Consider the following 16,729-nt stretch of genomic DNA (forward strand, 5'->3'; position numbering starts at 1 on the left):
ACCTCACAATAGACCCCTACCACATACTGGCCTTACGGTTTATGATGTTAGACTTCTTACTCGACAAGGATGGTTTGGGTATGGAAGAGCTCCGCATCATCTTGAAGCAGTTCATTGATCGTAGAGGTGCCTTGGAAGTCTCCCTCTCCCTGGTGCCTATGGGTCCACTTGATGGCATCTTCCGTCGTGGCAGCTCACTAGTTGGAGTTCTCTCGAAGGTGAGGATTCGAGATCGTGTTCTAAGGAGGCATGCTATTACTCTGAAGACTATCGTGCATGGGAGCTCTGGCGCGATCAAAACGAAGCCGATTCTAACCAGAGCGGAAAGATTCCCATCGAGAATAACATGTCACTATAATGAGAGTCTCGATAGACTCTTTATCCTATATGAAGGAAGCCCACAACTTGTGATTATCAATGTATCGGGTAGAAGAGTAGAAGAGAATTATATTATCATGGGTCTGCCTTCCGGAGCGAACAACTATACGAGTCGGCCCACGATGTTCACCGATTACGGTAAGCTGTTCATTGTGTGGAGATTGGAGACAACTTGTACGATTTTTGAAATAGAGCTGGCGGCCCGCCTTCTTCATGCCAGGCTTCTACTGTAAGGGAAATTCCACCAGGATCAAAGATCTTCTTGAATCCGTTACAAGAGGCGGACCAGGGTCGAGTAGAAATAGTGCATCTCGGATACCATACACTGGAAATAACAGAGCTCTCGGGCCCGGGTTATTCAGAATGCTGCCTCATCATCGGCACGATCACACAGCCGAATTGGTGTTATATTTCACACATGTATCCGATAGCGCCACGTGTCTTCCTCTGCGCCGGCTCTCGTATCTCTCTGCTCGCTGGCACATCGATATTCCCATGCTTCGGCTCCTCAGTGTTTGATCCACGGTTCCATAGTTCTGACTTGACATGCGTAGCGCTCCCCCTTGACAAAATATACATGCTTACTTCAAACAATCTATTCGTGTTGGGGATCCATACGTGCTAGAATGGGTGCCAATCTTAAAAAAAGCGACAGCTCGTTACCACAGAGCCGCGCATATCGACGGTCTTAAATGTGGAGAATCCAACTAACTATAACGATATTATATTTCCACTACGTGCTCGTCCGGTTGCGTTAATATCAACCTTCTCACAAGATCGACAATTATCTCACGATGATAGTGATCGAGCATCCGTTGATAATTCATAATCGTGAGTGTCATGTTAGAATAGTCGCCGATAGACTTGATCGTGTGATACAAGTTTCTGCTCAGCGTTCGAGCCTCCACCCCAACTCTCACTCCGAAAAAACTAAACCTCTCCAAACACTTTATCTGAAACACTACGTATTAGGCAATACTAGAGGGTATTGTAGTTGTCGGTCCAGCAGAGGGAATAGAATAGTAACTACTGGCGTCCGCCGAGTAGTGATTGTTCATGCTAGTTGCCGCATTATTGAGCCCTCCAATGCTACTATTGAAGTAACTCGGAGGAGGAGGAATGACCTTTGATACTTGGCTGATGCGCTCTCTAAGGCAAAAGGAAAACTTCCGAAGTTGATCCTCTCCGACAACTCAGCTGCATATAAAATTACTATAGTATCTACTGTAGCATTCGATGCAGTATTAGTACTCACGCTACAGTATATACAAGTGCTGCATACACACACAGCTATTGTAGTAATTGGATGATACTAAGTTCCAATAAGGAGAATGCGATAAGTCGGAAGGATTTCTGCACGTCTGTGACTCTCGGGCAAGATCTCAGAGTATCTCAAAAATGCTCACGAGGCATTGGAGCGGTTCAGAGTGAACTTACAAATTCATCAACTGAGGATTATTCCCAGTGCGTTGCCTTTCTTCTTGCATATCATTGCTGAGTCTATGTAAGGACTCCTCTACTCTATCGAGTACATCCTTATGTCGATATCGATGGTATTTATAGAGGGCTCCAAGGCAGAGCAGGGGAGTACCAAAGCCCGCTGAAAATAGGGGGCATTTTTCCAGCGAGTTTTCAACTATGTGATGCTAGTGTAACCTACCACCAGCGTAGACCGCAACTTTTGATGCTCCCTGTAGGGCCGCTCGTCTACTCAACTTAGACCCGAGAGTAATGCCTCCAGTAGTTGAGAACAATGTTGCTATCAAAAGCTGACGGCCTAATTTATCGAGGAATCTGATACAATGAATGCTCGAGTATTCGATATCCCCAGGGGATGAATACCTGCGGTCCTCTTCACACACGTATTGGGCTGGATCAACAACACCAGGAGACGACGATATGGATGTCGAGTGAGCCGGTGGTGGCTCTGTGTGAGATGCGCTCATTTCACTTTAGAAACTTCAAGAATATCTAGACCCGGCTAAAAGCGTATACGGTGGAGTTTCACCCGTGATATGAGAAACACTACTGAAAAAGATATTTCATAATTCACTTCGGGAAGAAGAATTGTATGATCGGTCGCTTAAGCATACACATCCTATAATCTACATAGAGTGTTACACCACTTCACGTTAAACGGGTGAAACTACAATATTTCACCTCGATAACCACAGCACGGATAAACAAAGCTTCAGCTGGACAAACTTGGCTAATTCGGATAACATCCCCAACTGAACACAGTTCCACAGAAGTTAGAAACACTAGGGACAAGGGGTGCCGCAGGCAGTGCCTGTCAGGCAAAGTGACAGGGGAGAACAACACTTGGACAAGGTGGTTACTATTAACACTTTGTGTGGACTACACGGTGGCTAAGTCATTCACACCGTAGATAGGTGCAGCGAATGACCTTCCAACCGGAGGATTGAGAATTCTCATATTAGGCCCGGGGCCAGCAGTGATGACCATATCTCTGATTCTGCCAGCGACAACCGCTATCGCCTCTTTGATGGTCCCTTGACCGGTCTCGAGCAGTGTGCAACAATCCTGAAGTAGATATGATAAAACAAAGGAACGGTTCTTCCTTGTCACTGTACATGGGGCATGTCCATTATCATGTGAACCGTTACGGGCTTGCTGTTCTCACGGATGAATCTACGGAGGAGAAATAATAATAACCATCACAAGAGAACCATCTGGTAACGCCCCCCCAGAGTTTGATAATAATGAAGAAAGTGACATTCACATGGGGAACTGATTGAAGAATGTTTTCCTAGCCATGTGAAAGATTCCAAATGATTTCCCCCTCGGGAACATCATAGGTTTCTGAATGATTCTCTGAACAAAACCACCTACCGTTTGCAGAGGTCTTCAATAGAGAATCTCAGAACCTCAACTTCGCCGAATGTACAGTATATCGGAATGCCGAGATCGAGAGACTTCGCCAGAGCTGGGGAAACCACAGGGCTTGTAGTCGGCTCCTGAAGGCGGTACTATATGGATCTCACTCGAGGAGAAGCTAGTCGCGACTACCCCAGAGGCATCAGCACAGAAATTAGCGAATTTGTAGATGAGCTCAATAGGGAGGAAGTCGTAAAAAGCATTGTCGCTGAGCAGTTGGTCTTCTGTCAAACCTGAGGGTATACTCTTAGGAGTATACGACCACCACCGTATTACTAAGGTCGCCCCAAGGGGACAATAAAACAAGTCCCCCTGCTAGGGGTAGCTTTCTATCACGGATCGCTAGGGCGACACTGAGTGCCAAGTTGCCACCAGCGGAATCACCACAAATGACGATACGGTCCGAAGCAATACCCATCTCGTTAACAAGGTAAGTGTACGCCTCTACTCCTTGTTCGGTGACCTACACATAACAACTATGAACGCTGGCATTTCACAGAGGTGATCTACTGTGGCGAGGCCTGTCTCCGGCGGCCGGTCGTAGTCTAGAGCACACAGAAATGAGTCAGTAGTGCGAGCCAGCTCTGTTATCCACGGTTTGTATGCCATACAGTGAGGAGTGCACATGACAAAGGAGCCGCCGTGGAAATAGAGAATCACTGGTGACGACTGGTCGCTCTAAAACAAAGACTGCTGACGGTCAGTGAGGGAGATTATGATATCTACTTGCAGGGCTCGATACCACGCGGCACTTTCCTCGATGTTATTGAAGCCTTGGAAATCTTTTTTAGTTTTCAATGTTGGAGTGAGACTAGACGGCCAATACCTGACGGAGTTTCCCGCTGACTCTGTTCGAAGAATATATGATCGCTTTCCTCGGCTGAGCTCAGGTGTTTTCTCACTAATTTACGCACGAATTCGAGTAGAAATTCCAAGAAATTTCATATTGTCACTAACACATGGAGTTGATTATGTGCATATTTTTTCACACTCTTTATCAACGTGAAGGAATACGCATATGGTCAACTACAAGCGTTAATAACAATTGGGAAATTCTGAGGTAATTTTGGGAAATTTTCTTTGCTTTTTGTACAATCCTACCCCGGGGAAATTCTCACAATGTGGCTCAGCTGAGGAAACCAAAACTACTTACAGCGAACCTTACCATTGCAGACGAATATGCTGAGGCCGGCTGGGTTTCCAACAACACACTCCCTTTTTACCGACCCCCGGTACGCAGACATCCGAAGTTTTCCTGAATTTAGGAAGCACATTTTCATAACCGGATTTCGAAGTGAATCAACGTACTGTATCAGCTTGTATTTTCTGGGAAAGTCTCGAGCCGTGACTCTCCCAATACGAATAAAAGTCGCTAATTTTCGGTTCCAAGCCGCTCGCTTTGGCTTAGCTACTGGCCCTACCATCGTGGCACCTGAGACCATGCCTTGGTCCTAGTGTACGTAATATGCGTATGGACAGTAGCCCTAGTATATGATCAACAAGTATGATCGGAACGAAAGGCCCACAACTCGAGATTCATCAAAGCAGTGGGTGAACTCTTTTTTATGGTAGCTGAGTTGCTATTACAGTCGCTGAGCTGTAGAAAAAGTATGTTATAAATCATATAATCAAATTTCTTGGCATTGTATTATTATGCAGTATAAATACACCATTGCTTTTTTTATATTTCTCACCTTATACGACAAACACGTGTAGTTTTTCTGTGATTTAACTATGAAAAATACTACCCATTAGGTCGAACGGAAGTCTGGCAGATCTCAGGTTCTGCCTCAAAGAGTGGGGCTCAACAGCATGATACTGTAGGGTCGACTGGGACCTGACTCAACCGCTATCACTAAGGCCAGTGGCCGCCGCTACGACCAACCTAGAGCGATTGCTGCCTGCAGCCTGGGGGCTAGCTGAGAGTACGTCCTCTTCACTCAAGTCATCTATAGGGCGACTTGTGCGACCCAACTCCTCTTGTAGGAACTTGGTGACGTCCACTATCGAGTCGAGGTTGTCGGGTCGGGATGACGATGCAGAGGAGTTTGTGGATGTGAATGAAGAAACGTTTAGCATGACAATAAAGAAACCTTGAAAATTGCTGCCTCTACTTTAACTGATTTTCGGACACAACAAATGTCCAGCGTTTAGCATGACAATGAAGAAACCTTGAAAGTTGCTGCCTCTACTTTAACTGATTTTCGGACATAAAAAATGTTCAGGACTTCACCCTTCTCCAAGGCTTTCAAGGTCATCCGGATATGCATATGTAAATCAGCTCTTAATATGGCATTCACTAACACCGACGAAAATTCGGTTTTTCTACACTTTTTTAATCTCAAATTCAGCAAGTGAAAGAACAAATCAGATGATAGAAATTTGATTTCCGAAGGAGTTCTTCACGAAATGAAAGTTCAAATTCGAAATGAAAGTTTGATTTTCGTAAACCGGTTGAAAATGAAAGTTCAAATTCGTTAATAAAATTCATGAATTCGGAAACGCAAGTTCATATTTGTCGAACACAAGACCAATTTCGGCCAATGGAAGCTCACTGTGTTGTGTACAGAGACGGCATGGATTCTGGGGAGGACATGAGCACATACAAGAAGATGATAATGATGATGATCACCCCGACAACCACATCGAGAGCACTCAGCTGCCATACACAAGCTCGTCACGAGAGAATGCTCAACCCGGACGGCCAAGCAGGACTTGCTCCTGACAGTACCCGAGCGGAGGAGGAGAAGACCCCCAAGACTATTCCAGGACTGTTAACACAAAGCTTCTTATAATGTTGTTACAGTACTACAGCAGATGATACAAAGAAAACTTTATGCGGAGAATAATAATACAATTTCATGTATAAGAGCACATCACCCTACACAGTAAAATACTTCTCACAACTACTACCTCTTCCCACAAGCTCTGCATAGCATCCTCGTGCCCTATACCGAGGCCAGTGAATTCAGCCACGTGTCGTTGAAAGCCACAAGGTCATCTATGTCCAGTCCGAGCACTCTATGGTAGTTCAGAGGGCCACTTCTGCAACCTATCACCGTAACGGGTTCGCGAATGCCCTTTCAGGAGCCCGGGAGACCACAATCAAGACCTTCGAGGAACTGCCTTATGCTCTTCTCGGCGGTCTTGAGCTCGAGTTCGGCCGGGAGTCCCGATTCGGCAAGATTTGCAGAAAATGTGGTATTGTGTCCGATTCTCCCAGACATGCCTTTGTTACAAATCATATGCTAGCATAGGCTTCTAGTAAATCCTTTGTCATTTCCAGGAGTATACCGATACACTCCTTATCCAACACTGAGCATTCGAGACTTAGTGGTATCTCATAACTTCCCGCAGTGTTGTGATGCATTGGGACAGCTGCACCGAAAACACACCATTTACATCATCACCAAGGCATATATTACTTCTTCCTACACTGACCGAACAAACAGGGTTCCCCCACACTTCCTTTTTGTACGCCATTATGAATTCTAAGTTGCTATCTTTTAACAACCTCGCACTATCGTGATCCCTTCGTAGTATATGTTCTGCTGGTGTCAGACCGACTCGTTGTGGCCGATGATGTGTCGAATCTCGCTCCGGATAGCCTTAGGGAATATGGCTGCGGTAAATCGAATTGTTCACCTCCTTTCCTAAAAATATATTATCACCAAAAATCACCCAAAACAAGTAGACTTACCTCAGCCGCACGGTGCCAAATCGGAAGTAAACTTTAGAGAATTCACACATATCAACTTGAGATCCTCCCGAGTATCATCAAGACCCCATACGACTCCTCAGACGCGCGTGCTTCCATCAAGCCTATGCGGATGGGCTTTTTGATGAGATCTCGTTGACGTTAATCGAGGAGTAGCAGAATCGGTTCCAGTCGTTGTCACCGCATCCACTATAGTATAACAAAGCATACATCCCTATAAGGCTTCTGCTGGTATTGTCGTTGACTTATACCGAAAACTTGTGGTTTACGTGGTGAACCACCCGTTCAGCATCGTTTCGGTTGATGAACTCATAAAAATAGGGATAGATAATATTAGTAGATATTACTATAATCGTATATCTATAGAGGTTAATATATATTACCGCTTGACCGGTTTCTTAGAGGCCGGCATGAGCCGCCGAAGCCTCAGACGCTCCTGGCTGGACATTCTGACGTTTTTGGGAGGCGGACCATCGAAATGATTTTTCTGGGCGAGCGCGGAATAGCACTCATAAACGCTTGAGTGAATTTTACACAAATGCGCGAAAGCGTGTTGAGTCGGAAATATTTCCTCGCTTTAAAACATTGTCATGCGTTGCAAATCTCCAAACTTACCTCTCTTTCGCACCTCGTGCTCAGGCACGCGGAGTCGAACTTGAAAGTCGATTCGGATTCAATCTCTAGTAGAGATTTTCGCCAACAATGGGTTCTGTAGAGGATCTCTAAAGAACCCGTTGTTCGTGTAGACATTTGACAATCAGGTCAGTGTGTGAGACTGAAGTTCTATCGGGAATGTAGTTCACTTGCATTTATCCACTTTCACAGATTAACCGTGTGACAGGGGGGAGAGTTATGATTCGGAAACTGCCAGAATGTATAAGAATTATGATTTTGAACTATCAGAGGTGTCATGGCATCGCATAATAGTTTAGATTCGCCTTAGGTCGATAGAGAACCAGAGTGAATGAGGGGAAAACTTCAATCTACGACTGAACTCAGCCAGTCTCGGCCAATTCATAATTTATGAATAGTTCATGAATGTTATACATGAGTACTACCATTATGTTTGTATTCATATATAACATCCATAAACAATTCATGTTTATGTTTGAAACATAAACATAAATTGTTTATGAATACCTCAACATTAGAACCTGTCGTCTAGGTTAACGCTCTCTGACAGGTTCCCTATGTAAACCTATTAGGATCCCAGTAGTCTCAACCCCTTACAGCTAATCTTATCTGAAATTGGAATGCCCGTAACTGCTTTGGTTGAACCCGAGCTCCCTAAGGTGTTAGGAATTCCTATTAAGTGGTGCGGTTACGCGGCCCTACCTCGGCCACGCATGAGCTCTGAGTCGTCCAGTTCGGGTGGGTTCGCACTGCCATAGACAACAGTGATCACACCTTCAGGATGCGTCTACGCTCTTCCTGGATATCTCGAGCCGCGCCCTATCGCGGTGAAGCGAGTAGCAGCAGGAACGACAAGCAGACGAGGAAAAGTAAATCGACGCGAGAGAAGTGTGCACCCAGCATGCGAGAATCTCAGAAGAGTGTCACTAAACGCCCTAGAGCGAACAGTGAACCACCGCCGCCAAGCTTCCGAGACGTGTTAGCAACTTCATTCAGTCCTAGTCTGATTATGTCCGAATTCATGGAGGTAAGAATCTCTAAGTAAACGTCTGAGCATATCGACTGTCACTCAGTCCCATAGCGGCCTTGCAAACGAGGCCGCCTTGCTGGCAGAAACGATGAAGAACTGTACACCGCTAGCGAGAGGCACGAGCACGCGGGAGAAAAAGTTGGCACTCCTGAGATCAACTCGGAGGCCAACCAAAGGTGTACGTCGAAGTGCATTTGATTCTCCATCACGTTAGCTTTCGATCATCCACGTTATTCGCTCTCACTCTCAAAGAAAGTACTGTTTCAGATTTTCGGGCAGAAGAACCCACCGTGGCAAGAAGGCCCACTGAGAGTAAACACGAGCCGGCCACATCAGACACTTGTCCATCTTATTTTCAGTCACTCGAAAAGGCCCGTGATCGCCTTTTAAACCCTAAGAAGTGGAGTTTGCTTGACCAACGAGAAGCAGCAGAGAAAAAGATCATATTGAAACGCCGAATGGACAAGTCAACGATGAACATTATTTCACAAATTCACCTCTGCCCCCCTCAGATACGGAGCCTACTTTTCCAAGCTGAAGGCTTCAGCCGCGGCCTCGTCCACATCAACGAGTTAGGCTTCCTTCGTGTTTGCATGTATGACTTTACTGTTGGGACTTGGTCCACTATTACTGTGGTTTCGAGTATGTCAATTCACACGTAGTGCAATTTGTCAGCAGCGTGCTGAGATGTGGCATCCCTCACCTCCAATGCCATACTCTGGTTTATTCCAGCAGCAAAATCAGCCTTGGAGGCCTCCCGCTCCACAACAACCGACAGCTCTCACAATGTAACTCGTGATAGAATGATGTTCATTCACGACCATTAGTCGTACACAGCAAGTGTCAGGCCTCGTGGAGCTTCCCTCCGCCCAGTCAACGCGCCGCCGTTCTCCCCAGTCTACTCGTCATCTCTGCCTACAGTCACACCCTTCACTCACAGGGCCCCTAGGGATACACCCAGGGCCTTCACACAAGGTCCTGCATCACTAAGGCCTATGCAAGCAGTTGGTCAACAAGGGTGAGCCCACGAGTCGCCTTCTCTGCGTTCATGGTGGCATCAACAGACCTCCACCGTTGAAGCTAGTAGTTCGACCTCCCCATATGGCGGCACCGAGCCAGCATGTGGCGACGGTTGACAAGCAACTCTCCCCTGCCCTCCCGAAGTATGCTGACCAGAAGGGCTCGATAGGAAAGGCGACACTCGGACAGACTAGTGCTGCTTATCGTAACAGTCTCATGTGGGTCGCCTTGAGCGTCCCTCAGACCCACCACAAGGGACCCCTTCAACCCTATCGGTGCTTTCGAGGAATTCCCCTGCAGCTAGCGAGACGGCCTCGGTACCCTGCCATACACCAATCGTTCAAGTGGTGGAACCAGATAAGGAAAGGAGGAAATCTGGTGGAAGTCATTCTAGCCGAGTGTAAGATCAGATTTGATCCCATCCTGTTGACAGCGAGGCAGGTCCCAACCCAGTACGATTCAGTTCCAACCAGAAGTGTCTTTGGCTTCCGCACTGCCTTCCTATGGTCCTCGCAGAGGCAGCCGTTTCGAGGCCTTGTTCCAGGATGCGCTCAATCGTCAAGAACGTCAACGGTGAGCTCCATGAGAGATATGTGTGGTCGTATGAGTACCCCGGCTAGGGTCCGCAAGGAAGAGCGGCGACGAGTCGAGGATGAGGAAATTAACCACAAAAACCAGCGGAAGGCGCGCAGGTGACCACTCTGTTATCTTGGATTGTCCGTGATACTCGCATCGCTGCAGATCCTTCGATATGGCAAAATTCAAACGGAATGTGGACGCAGATGTTCGCCACAGGCAGGAAAGGAAGGCTCATCGAGAAGCACAGCGTATCGAGGAGAAGCATAAAAAGGACAGGGAGGCTGTCCGAGTGGTCCCGGCGGAGTTGTTCATGATCCAGAGTCGTCTTAGTTGATGCAGTGCTCCTTCCGTCCCAACACCACACATCGAAGATCAAGCGACAGTCGCTCCCCTGGTACCTCCTTCCTGGGCTATGGTGACCTTGAAACCTCTCGAGTGAGCCTGTGTCTGCGCCACAGGATTCCTATGACGTACATCAGCAGGTTTCCGCTCGTCGAGGGTCCCTCTCGAGCTGCTTCTCCCCGGGGTCAACGTTCGGTATGGTGTAACTACTCTCTGTGCGTCGATATGAAACTCTCTATGATAGGTTCGAGTCCTATGGGAAGGTCGCCACCCCATAGTAGGCAGGTCAGCCCACGTGGTGGTCCGCGTGGTACCACCAGGAGAGTAAACTATTGCGACGGGTTGAAAACGAATACTCCTCCTTTCCTTAGCAATCCGTCAGCAGTCTCATGTCGATAGAGGAGAATATGTCGCCCTATAGATCAGGTCACAACTCTCTGTGTACGCTCATTCGACCGCAGTCTGTCTAGGTCCTTCGAATGGCTCACGCATTGCCCAAGTCCATTCACCTCGACCCTCAGTGGCCTCCCAGCTTTCCCCTCGCTCGCCCAGCGTACTTGGTGATAGTGTACTCCGAGACTGTCAAGACGTGACAGAACCGCATCACCGACCGTCTGAGTATAGCTGTTCAGTTACGCCGGCTCGATATGAAAAGTACATTGAAATCTTCAGCGTCGCCGAGGACAGGAGGTGAGCCGTACCGTCCACTCCTGCCCGTCTGAGAATGAATATTGTCAGGTCGTCGTGTGTCGAAGTAGCCCGAGGTCCACACTTGAGATGGAATTGAGAAAAGCATGTCATGCTGCTAGTGTGGCCATGTGAATTCATAACGCAGCATGGCTAATCATTTCGGTCGTTCTTTTGGTCCTTGCGTTTGAAGGGCGTCCGGTGATGAAAAATGCGTCAATAGATTGTATATGAACCCGTCGATAGTGCATGCGCCAATAGATTATAAGTGCTCTTGTCACCCAATGTGACGATTGAAGTAAATTATGGAGTTTACTACGACGGGGTAAGTTATTCATAGGCCTTGCTTTACTGGTTTGCTCATGTTGTAGTTCTTAACTCCTTTCAAGTGTTCTAGCGAGGACTATACGTCTGTCACGAGTGATGATATCAAATTGCTTTTGCTGTGATTTGCTGAAAGTGAGGTATGTCAGCTTCTAGACAAGGATACCTCTTCCGACCAAATCCCCCCCCCCCTCACGCTGTGAAGCTAGACTCTGTTGCCGCTATCGAAACAGTTATTTACCGCCTATTAAAGAATCATACTCGTCTAGTGTCAAGCCTCTCTTAGCTGCCTCTCGCATAGCTGGTAGGAACTTCGCCGTGCACCTCTCGCCGAACCTGACAGTTCTCTTTTCCCACTGATATCAGCGCTGCAAAGTAAGGGCCGCTTACAAGGGCTTGCTAAGCTCGGAATTCACGGCATCATGAGCTTTGCACCACCACAATGTGTATTTATCAGTCGAAGAAACCTAACAACAGCTGAACATATCAGTTTGATAGAAATGAGAGCTCACCTGAGGCGGCATCTCACAGCAAATGTCAACAAAACTATCGGCACAATGGCGACAAGGGTATACCTCAATCAAAGAGGTTAACCAATCCATCTCAGTAGGGCAAGGCCTCTCTGGACCAGCTGAACTGGGCTGGCCACCTGGCACCACCTAACAAAAGGATTTTCCGAAAAACCTCGATGAAACTCATGGCGGGGAGCAAGGAGGCAAATCATCACGACTCACTGCGAAAGGAGCCCGACTGTGAATATATCGCCAATATGCTCTTCCTATTTCGGCACGATTAGGAGGATACCTGACAAATAACAGCGTTACTAGGATCTCGTCGATGGAGTCCCTTACACTATGCCTGGAGCCGGCTTCACTTCATAGTCATCGCAGCTGACCTCCACACACTGTTCGTCCGACTTGAGGCGCGCTTTCAACGACTCGAATATACCGGGCGTCGACATTGAAGGAACTTGATGTTCAAGTTTGTCATGATGAATCACAGTAACACAACAATAGGAATACCAAAAGGACATACCGTATGCAAGCCTGGCAGTGGGGTCAGTTTTCCGAGGAGGCTAAGGAACACCTCGCACAGGATTCCCCCTTAGTCAGCTGCGCGACAGTGAACGGTGGCTAATGCGCATTGGGGGGTCAAGATCGAGGAAACCATCAAATCCATCGCACTTCGCTCTGCTAGAGAAGAAGACCTCGGCAACTCGGGAATGAAGAAGATTCATTGAGCACGAGGCACCGTAGAAAGGGAGCCGCTGCAGCACCTGAATGACGAATCATCTCCATGGGCTCAAAACAGGTCTGCAGTTCTCAGCTGATGAATCGGCATTATGCATGTCTCAATGGATGGCTATAATCAGCCTAGGCCTCAGACTTCACATCGCTATTGGGCGATACTATGATCACTTTTCTTTGACCTGCTGCCAGCAGGATCATTAGCAAGTTGTCAGTGACAACCTATCAGCTGCTTCCATCATATGCAAGATCTCGTTCCGTCGAAAACTCTTCGGGCCGTTCAGTCCCGTGTCGCTCCTCTCTAAACTTGGCCGCCGCAACATCATCGGCCAGACTTGATTCCACGCTTGAAACTACGAACGCTGGGTACCTCGGGACGTCAACCAGTTGGTGATTGAGATCTTCAAAGGCAACCTCGCAATTACTCGGACCAACGACCACTTCCAGGACTATCTCCTTCCGCGTGCCGCCGTACCCGCTCTAGGTCGGTCATGGAGGACGGCAGAGGACACTTCCATGATGGAGTTCTCACTGTGGCGAGCATCGTCTCAAGGGAGGGTATGAATTATCGTGGTAAGAAGTGACTGACCTCAGTGCAGTGCGGACGACATCGTAGTGAAGTTGACATGTACTCAACACCTATGACCAACGGCGATCGACTCGACACCTTCGGAGCAAGGACTGGAAACGTGCCAAACACACATTCGCAGTTAACCCAACATCCTAGGTATGGATCAGAAACACTCTCATGACTATCAGACATCGTTCTTCTCCTTCTCCACGGGTAGCCGAGCATCGTGCTCATTCCGATTCTGAGGGGGTTTCGACTCTCTCCTCCAAATCTGAAGAAAAGGGCCCTTCAAATCCAATACGATGATGACAGTCTCATACTTGACCAACCGCAGCTTTCGAACGAAGTTCTCCAACCTCGTCCATCAGCTTCGACGTGGCCTTCCTCTGAAGATTCCCTCGAGACTTGCTTCCCCAACAACAGCTCACCCTGCGTATATTCTCCCTCTCATCGAGTAAGCTCTGTAACTCCTTCTTTTCTGCGTCGTTCAGCACTTTCAGCCGTTGTTCGAATCTGAACAGCCACGCCGACCTCGCGAATCTCTCAGAGCTCACCCCTACGTGTTGATCCTTTCTTGCAGATCTCGGAGCTCAACAATTTGTCGTAGAGTCTCATCCCCCAGTGGCCGTTTCAAGTAGGGCGGCCTCGACGACTTCTTAAGTTGCCGTCGTTCGTCAAGAAGCTCGTAAAAGTCTTTGTCGCAATACCCACGTCGAGAGGCAGCGACTTCACTCAAAAGAGAGAAGCGCCGCCGAGCCACATGAAAGAGCCGTAACATTGACTACTATCGACTGTTTCGAACAGAGTTCCTCCTACTGCATAACGCAACCCTCAACAGGAAGTTCGCGAACTAATATTTTTTTTCTCGTGAGACTGTTATCATCATAAGCGGCAAGCCACCATGGTGACGGCCTACTACTGCAGCTGTACCGCTGATAGCTCCTGACAGGAGCCTCCTGTTGCATAGTCCTCATCAAGTGAAGAGGCTGGCAACCGAGTGGCACACTCGTCAACTTCTAATTCGTGGAATACCATATAACATCTTCAAGGAGAGTATAAGCTATGATTTCCGAGTAAGACCCGCACATACAGTAACGAAACACCGCCAAGGGCTGACATAACAAGAATTTGAACGCAAGGAGATGCGGCCTCCCGCGAGGCCTCATCTAAGCTCCTGATGAAGTAGAAGGCGTTCGGTTATGTCTCCTTGTGGTACGACATGGATGTCACCCGAAGTCATCACCTCAGCCACGATGGAACACTCGTCTTTAATGCTTTCCAGTGGACTTGGAAGAGTTAAGTGATGCACTCCTGAGCAATTACAAAAGAATGCTCTCACCGAGAATCGAACCTCCGCCCTTGAGTAGCAAGATCATCAACGCTAACTCACCGTGATCATCCAGGTGGTAAACCTCGTTATGAATGTGCCCTGCCAAAACCAGCCGAGTGCATGGGAACTCATAGATAGACTGAGCTGGCAAATCGAGCAAGCCGGCCCGTGGAGAGCTCTCTACCTCGAGAACCTTATCGTAATTCCAAAGGAGTCCTCGACAATTATGATTACGAGTTGCATCAGGGTGTAATATGACATGAGAAAAGATGATAACCTACAGCACCAGGATCATCACATCAATGTCACCATGGCTCACATTAGTGTTCCGATGATGACAAGTTTCCAAGACATGTCGAAGCCAGTTGAGCTGCTCTTCACCAACGGCGCCGTTCACAGGAGCCCATCGGGACTCACGTCCAGTGAGATTGGCAAAGAAATCATTCTTGCCGCCTGAAACCGTAGTAATGAAAAACGCACCATTCTCACTAATTCGAATTAGAAACCAATGGGAGATTGAAAAATGATGTCTCCTATCTACGTATTTGCCTCTGTCATTTAGTGCGTCCACAACTTTCCTCACTTCACCGCGACGGTTACTTGTACGATAACTATCTGAGTCGTTTCTTACCAATGTCATTAGGATTGTGACTCTGACAAAGGTCATAAGCTTCCGAGTCCAGACCGGCACCCTTGAACTGACCATAGGGAAAATTATATGTCTCGAAGAATAACAACATAGTTTACATGCTCATAACCATGCCGACCCCCGCCGTGTCGCATAACACTAACATCATACGGGTCCAGAACGATGACCAGCCAGTTGTCTGCAGGCTTGAAGGAGTAGTAGAAACAGGAGGAATCTCCTACATACGAAGACCAAATAATGCAACAGTTGCGAGTTGGCAGACTCACCACTTGGGAATTCGTCATGGCCTAGAGAATCAGGACGAGTGAGGGAAAACTGCTGACGACTTGGGGGGAATATTCGATGCTCGGACAAGGCAGCTCTGAAGCAACCACAGTAGTTCCCATCAGTTGATCGAGCACACCGCTTACCGAGTAAAACAGTAGAGCTCATGGTTGCCGACCGTGTGGAGTAACTACAGGAAACTCAATGCAATAGAGCAGACAAACCATTATCATCAACATCTGAATATCATATAACGTAACACCATGTCTACAACATAATCATAAGTAATAATTAATCATATGATTATATAACACCATAAACTCATACCTCGACGTACCAGATGTATCTCACCTTAGGACAGTGCAAAGCATCAAACTCTGGCATGATCTTTCTCATAGCCTGAGCTTGAATATTCAGCCCTCTATTGCGACCGTCAATCAAGTCGCCAAGATTCACGACGAAGTTAATAGCAGGGGATCTGCTGCCGATCAATTCAAGTAGCTTGGCTACATATCAATGTTGTTATCTCACTGGTAAGAATTCCACCAGCCAATAGCGTTTCTCAAAACCTCTGCAGAACGACGGTAATGCCTGACAAACACTAGCAGCTTCTCGTGGTAATTAGCAAAAACGTAAGGAGCTACTCGGTGTTTTCCTTTGATCTCACCTGGTCTTAGTATGAGAGTAATTATAAGTATCATCGATGTCAGCGTATTGTACATCAGCAATAACACCAAAGCGAAAGAGAGGCTTCCTCGAAATCGATGTTGTTGCGGCCGCAGTCGTCGCGGCGGCGGCAGAGATACTGGTGGAAGTACTATACAGCTTATTACACGTCTTAACGCCGAGTCGCATATTTAGGAGGGAATTCACTACAAAGTCGCCTTCCTACGATGTGAAACCGACGATTTTAACCAGTTATTCAGAAATTCCTCAGAGCTCTCGTATTTCTCGAGTCACCAAATGTGTAACACTATGTTATCGACAGCTTAGATCTGGCACTGGTTCTATTCCTAAACTTTTCATCTTATGTAGACTACTCAAGAAGAATCAAACAGT

At 47.3% G+C, this 16,729-nt stretch overlaps 4 protein-coding genes across 4 annotated transcripts; 1 reads left to right on the plus strand and 3 right to left on the minus strand.

The window, feature by feature from the left end:
* Positions 1 to 2,723: 2,723 nt before the first annotated feature.
* Pmar_PMAR006237 (Acetyl-hydrolase, putative) lies at positions 2,724 to 4,032 on the minus strand. The gene is made up of 7 exons (XM_002774564.1): positions 4,003 to 4,032; positions 3,787 to 3,954; positions 3,553 to 3,739; positions 3,409 to 3,509; positions 3,232 to 3,356; positions 2,973 to 3,030; positions 2,724 to 2,922 (listed from the first exon to the last, which is right to left on the minus strand). Exons 2-7 carry the CDS (start codon positions 3,901 to 3,903, stop codon positions 2,737 to 2,739), a joined length of 774 nt encoding a protein of 257 aa, XP_002774610.1. The 5' UTR covers positions 3,904 to 3,954; positions 4,003 to 4,032; the 3' UTR covers positions 2,724 to 2,736.
* Positions 4,033 to 9,758: 5,726 nt separating this feature from the next.
* On the plus strand, positions 9,759 to 10,590 carry Pmar_PMAR006238 (hypothetical protein; the record flags this gene model as incomplete). Its single annotated transcript, XM_002774565.1, has 4 exons — positions 9,759 to 9,895; positions 10,119 to 10,250; positions 10,298 to 10,369; positions 10,419 to 10,590. 4 exons carry the CDS (start codon positions 9,759 to 9,761, stop codon positions 10,588 to 10,590), a joined length of 513 nt encoding a protein of 170 aa, XP_002774611.1.
* A 1,252-nt stretch (positions 10,591 to 11,842) lies between these two features.
* On the minus strand, positions 11,843 to 12,570 carry Pmar_PMAR006239 (FAD-linked sulfhydryl oxidase ERV2, putative; the record flags this gene model as incomplete). Its single annotated transcript, XM_002774566.1, has 5 exons — positions 11,843 to 11,945; positions 12,000 to 12,076; positions 12,122 to 12,268; positions 12,344 to 12,413; positions 12,461 to 12,570. 5 exons carry the CDS (start codon positions 12,568 to 12,570, stop codon positions 11,843 to 11,845), a joined length of 507 nt encoding a protein of 168 aa, XP_002774612.1.
* Positions 12,571 to 14,541: 1,971 nt separating this feature from the next.
* On the minus strand, positions 14,542 to 16,525 carry Pmar_PMAR006240 (hypothetical protein; the record flags this gene model as incomplete). Its single annotated transcript, XM_002774567.1, has 11 exons — positions 14,542 to 14,738; positions 14,818 to 14,896; positions 14,942 to 15,034; positions 15,077 to 15,210; positions 15,389 to 15,455; positions 15,505 to 15,623; positions 15,673 to 15,767; positions 15,817 to 15,860; positions 16,022 to 16,148; positions 16,202 to 16,261; positions 16,338 to 16,525. 11 exons carry the CDS (start codon positions 16,523 to 16,525, stop codon positions 14,590 to 14,592), a joined length of 1,155 nt encoding a protein of 384 aa, XP_002774613.1. The 3' UTR covers positions 14,542 to 14,589.
* Positions 16,526 to 16,729: the final 204 nt, after the last annotated feature.

This window comes from Perkinsus marinus (genome assembly GCF_000006405.1).
Source record: "Perkinsus marinus ATCC 50983 genomic scaffold scf_1104296958234, whole genome shotgun sequence".
In the NCBI taxonomy this organism is placed as follows: Eukaryota; Perkinsozoa; order Perkinsida; family Perkinsidae; genus Perkinsus; species Perkinsus marinus.

Bases quoted from the DNA above. Each gene is read 5' to 3' on its own strand.
- Pmar_PMAR006237 (XM_002774564.1), bottom strand. From the start codon at position 3,903: ATGTGCACTCCTCACTGTATGGCATACAAACCGTGGATAACAGAGCTG. The intron at 3,357-3,408 runs GTAGTCGCGACT...TACCGCCTTCAG, and splicing joins TCTGTGCTGATGCCTCTGGG to GAGCCGACTACAAGCCCTGT. The intron at 2,923-2,972 runs GTACAGTGACAA...TATCTACTTCAG, and splicing joins TGATAATGGACATGCCCCAT to GATTGTTGCACACTGCTCGA.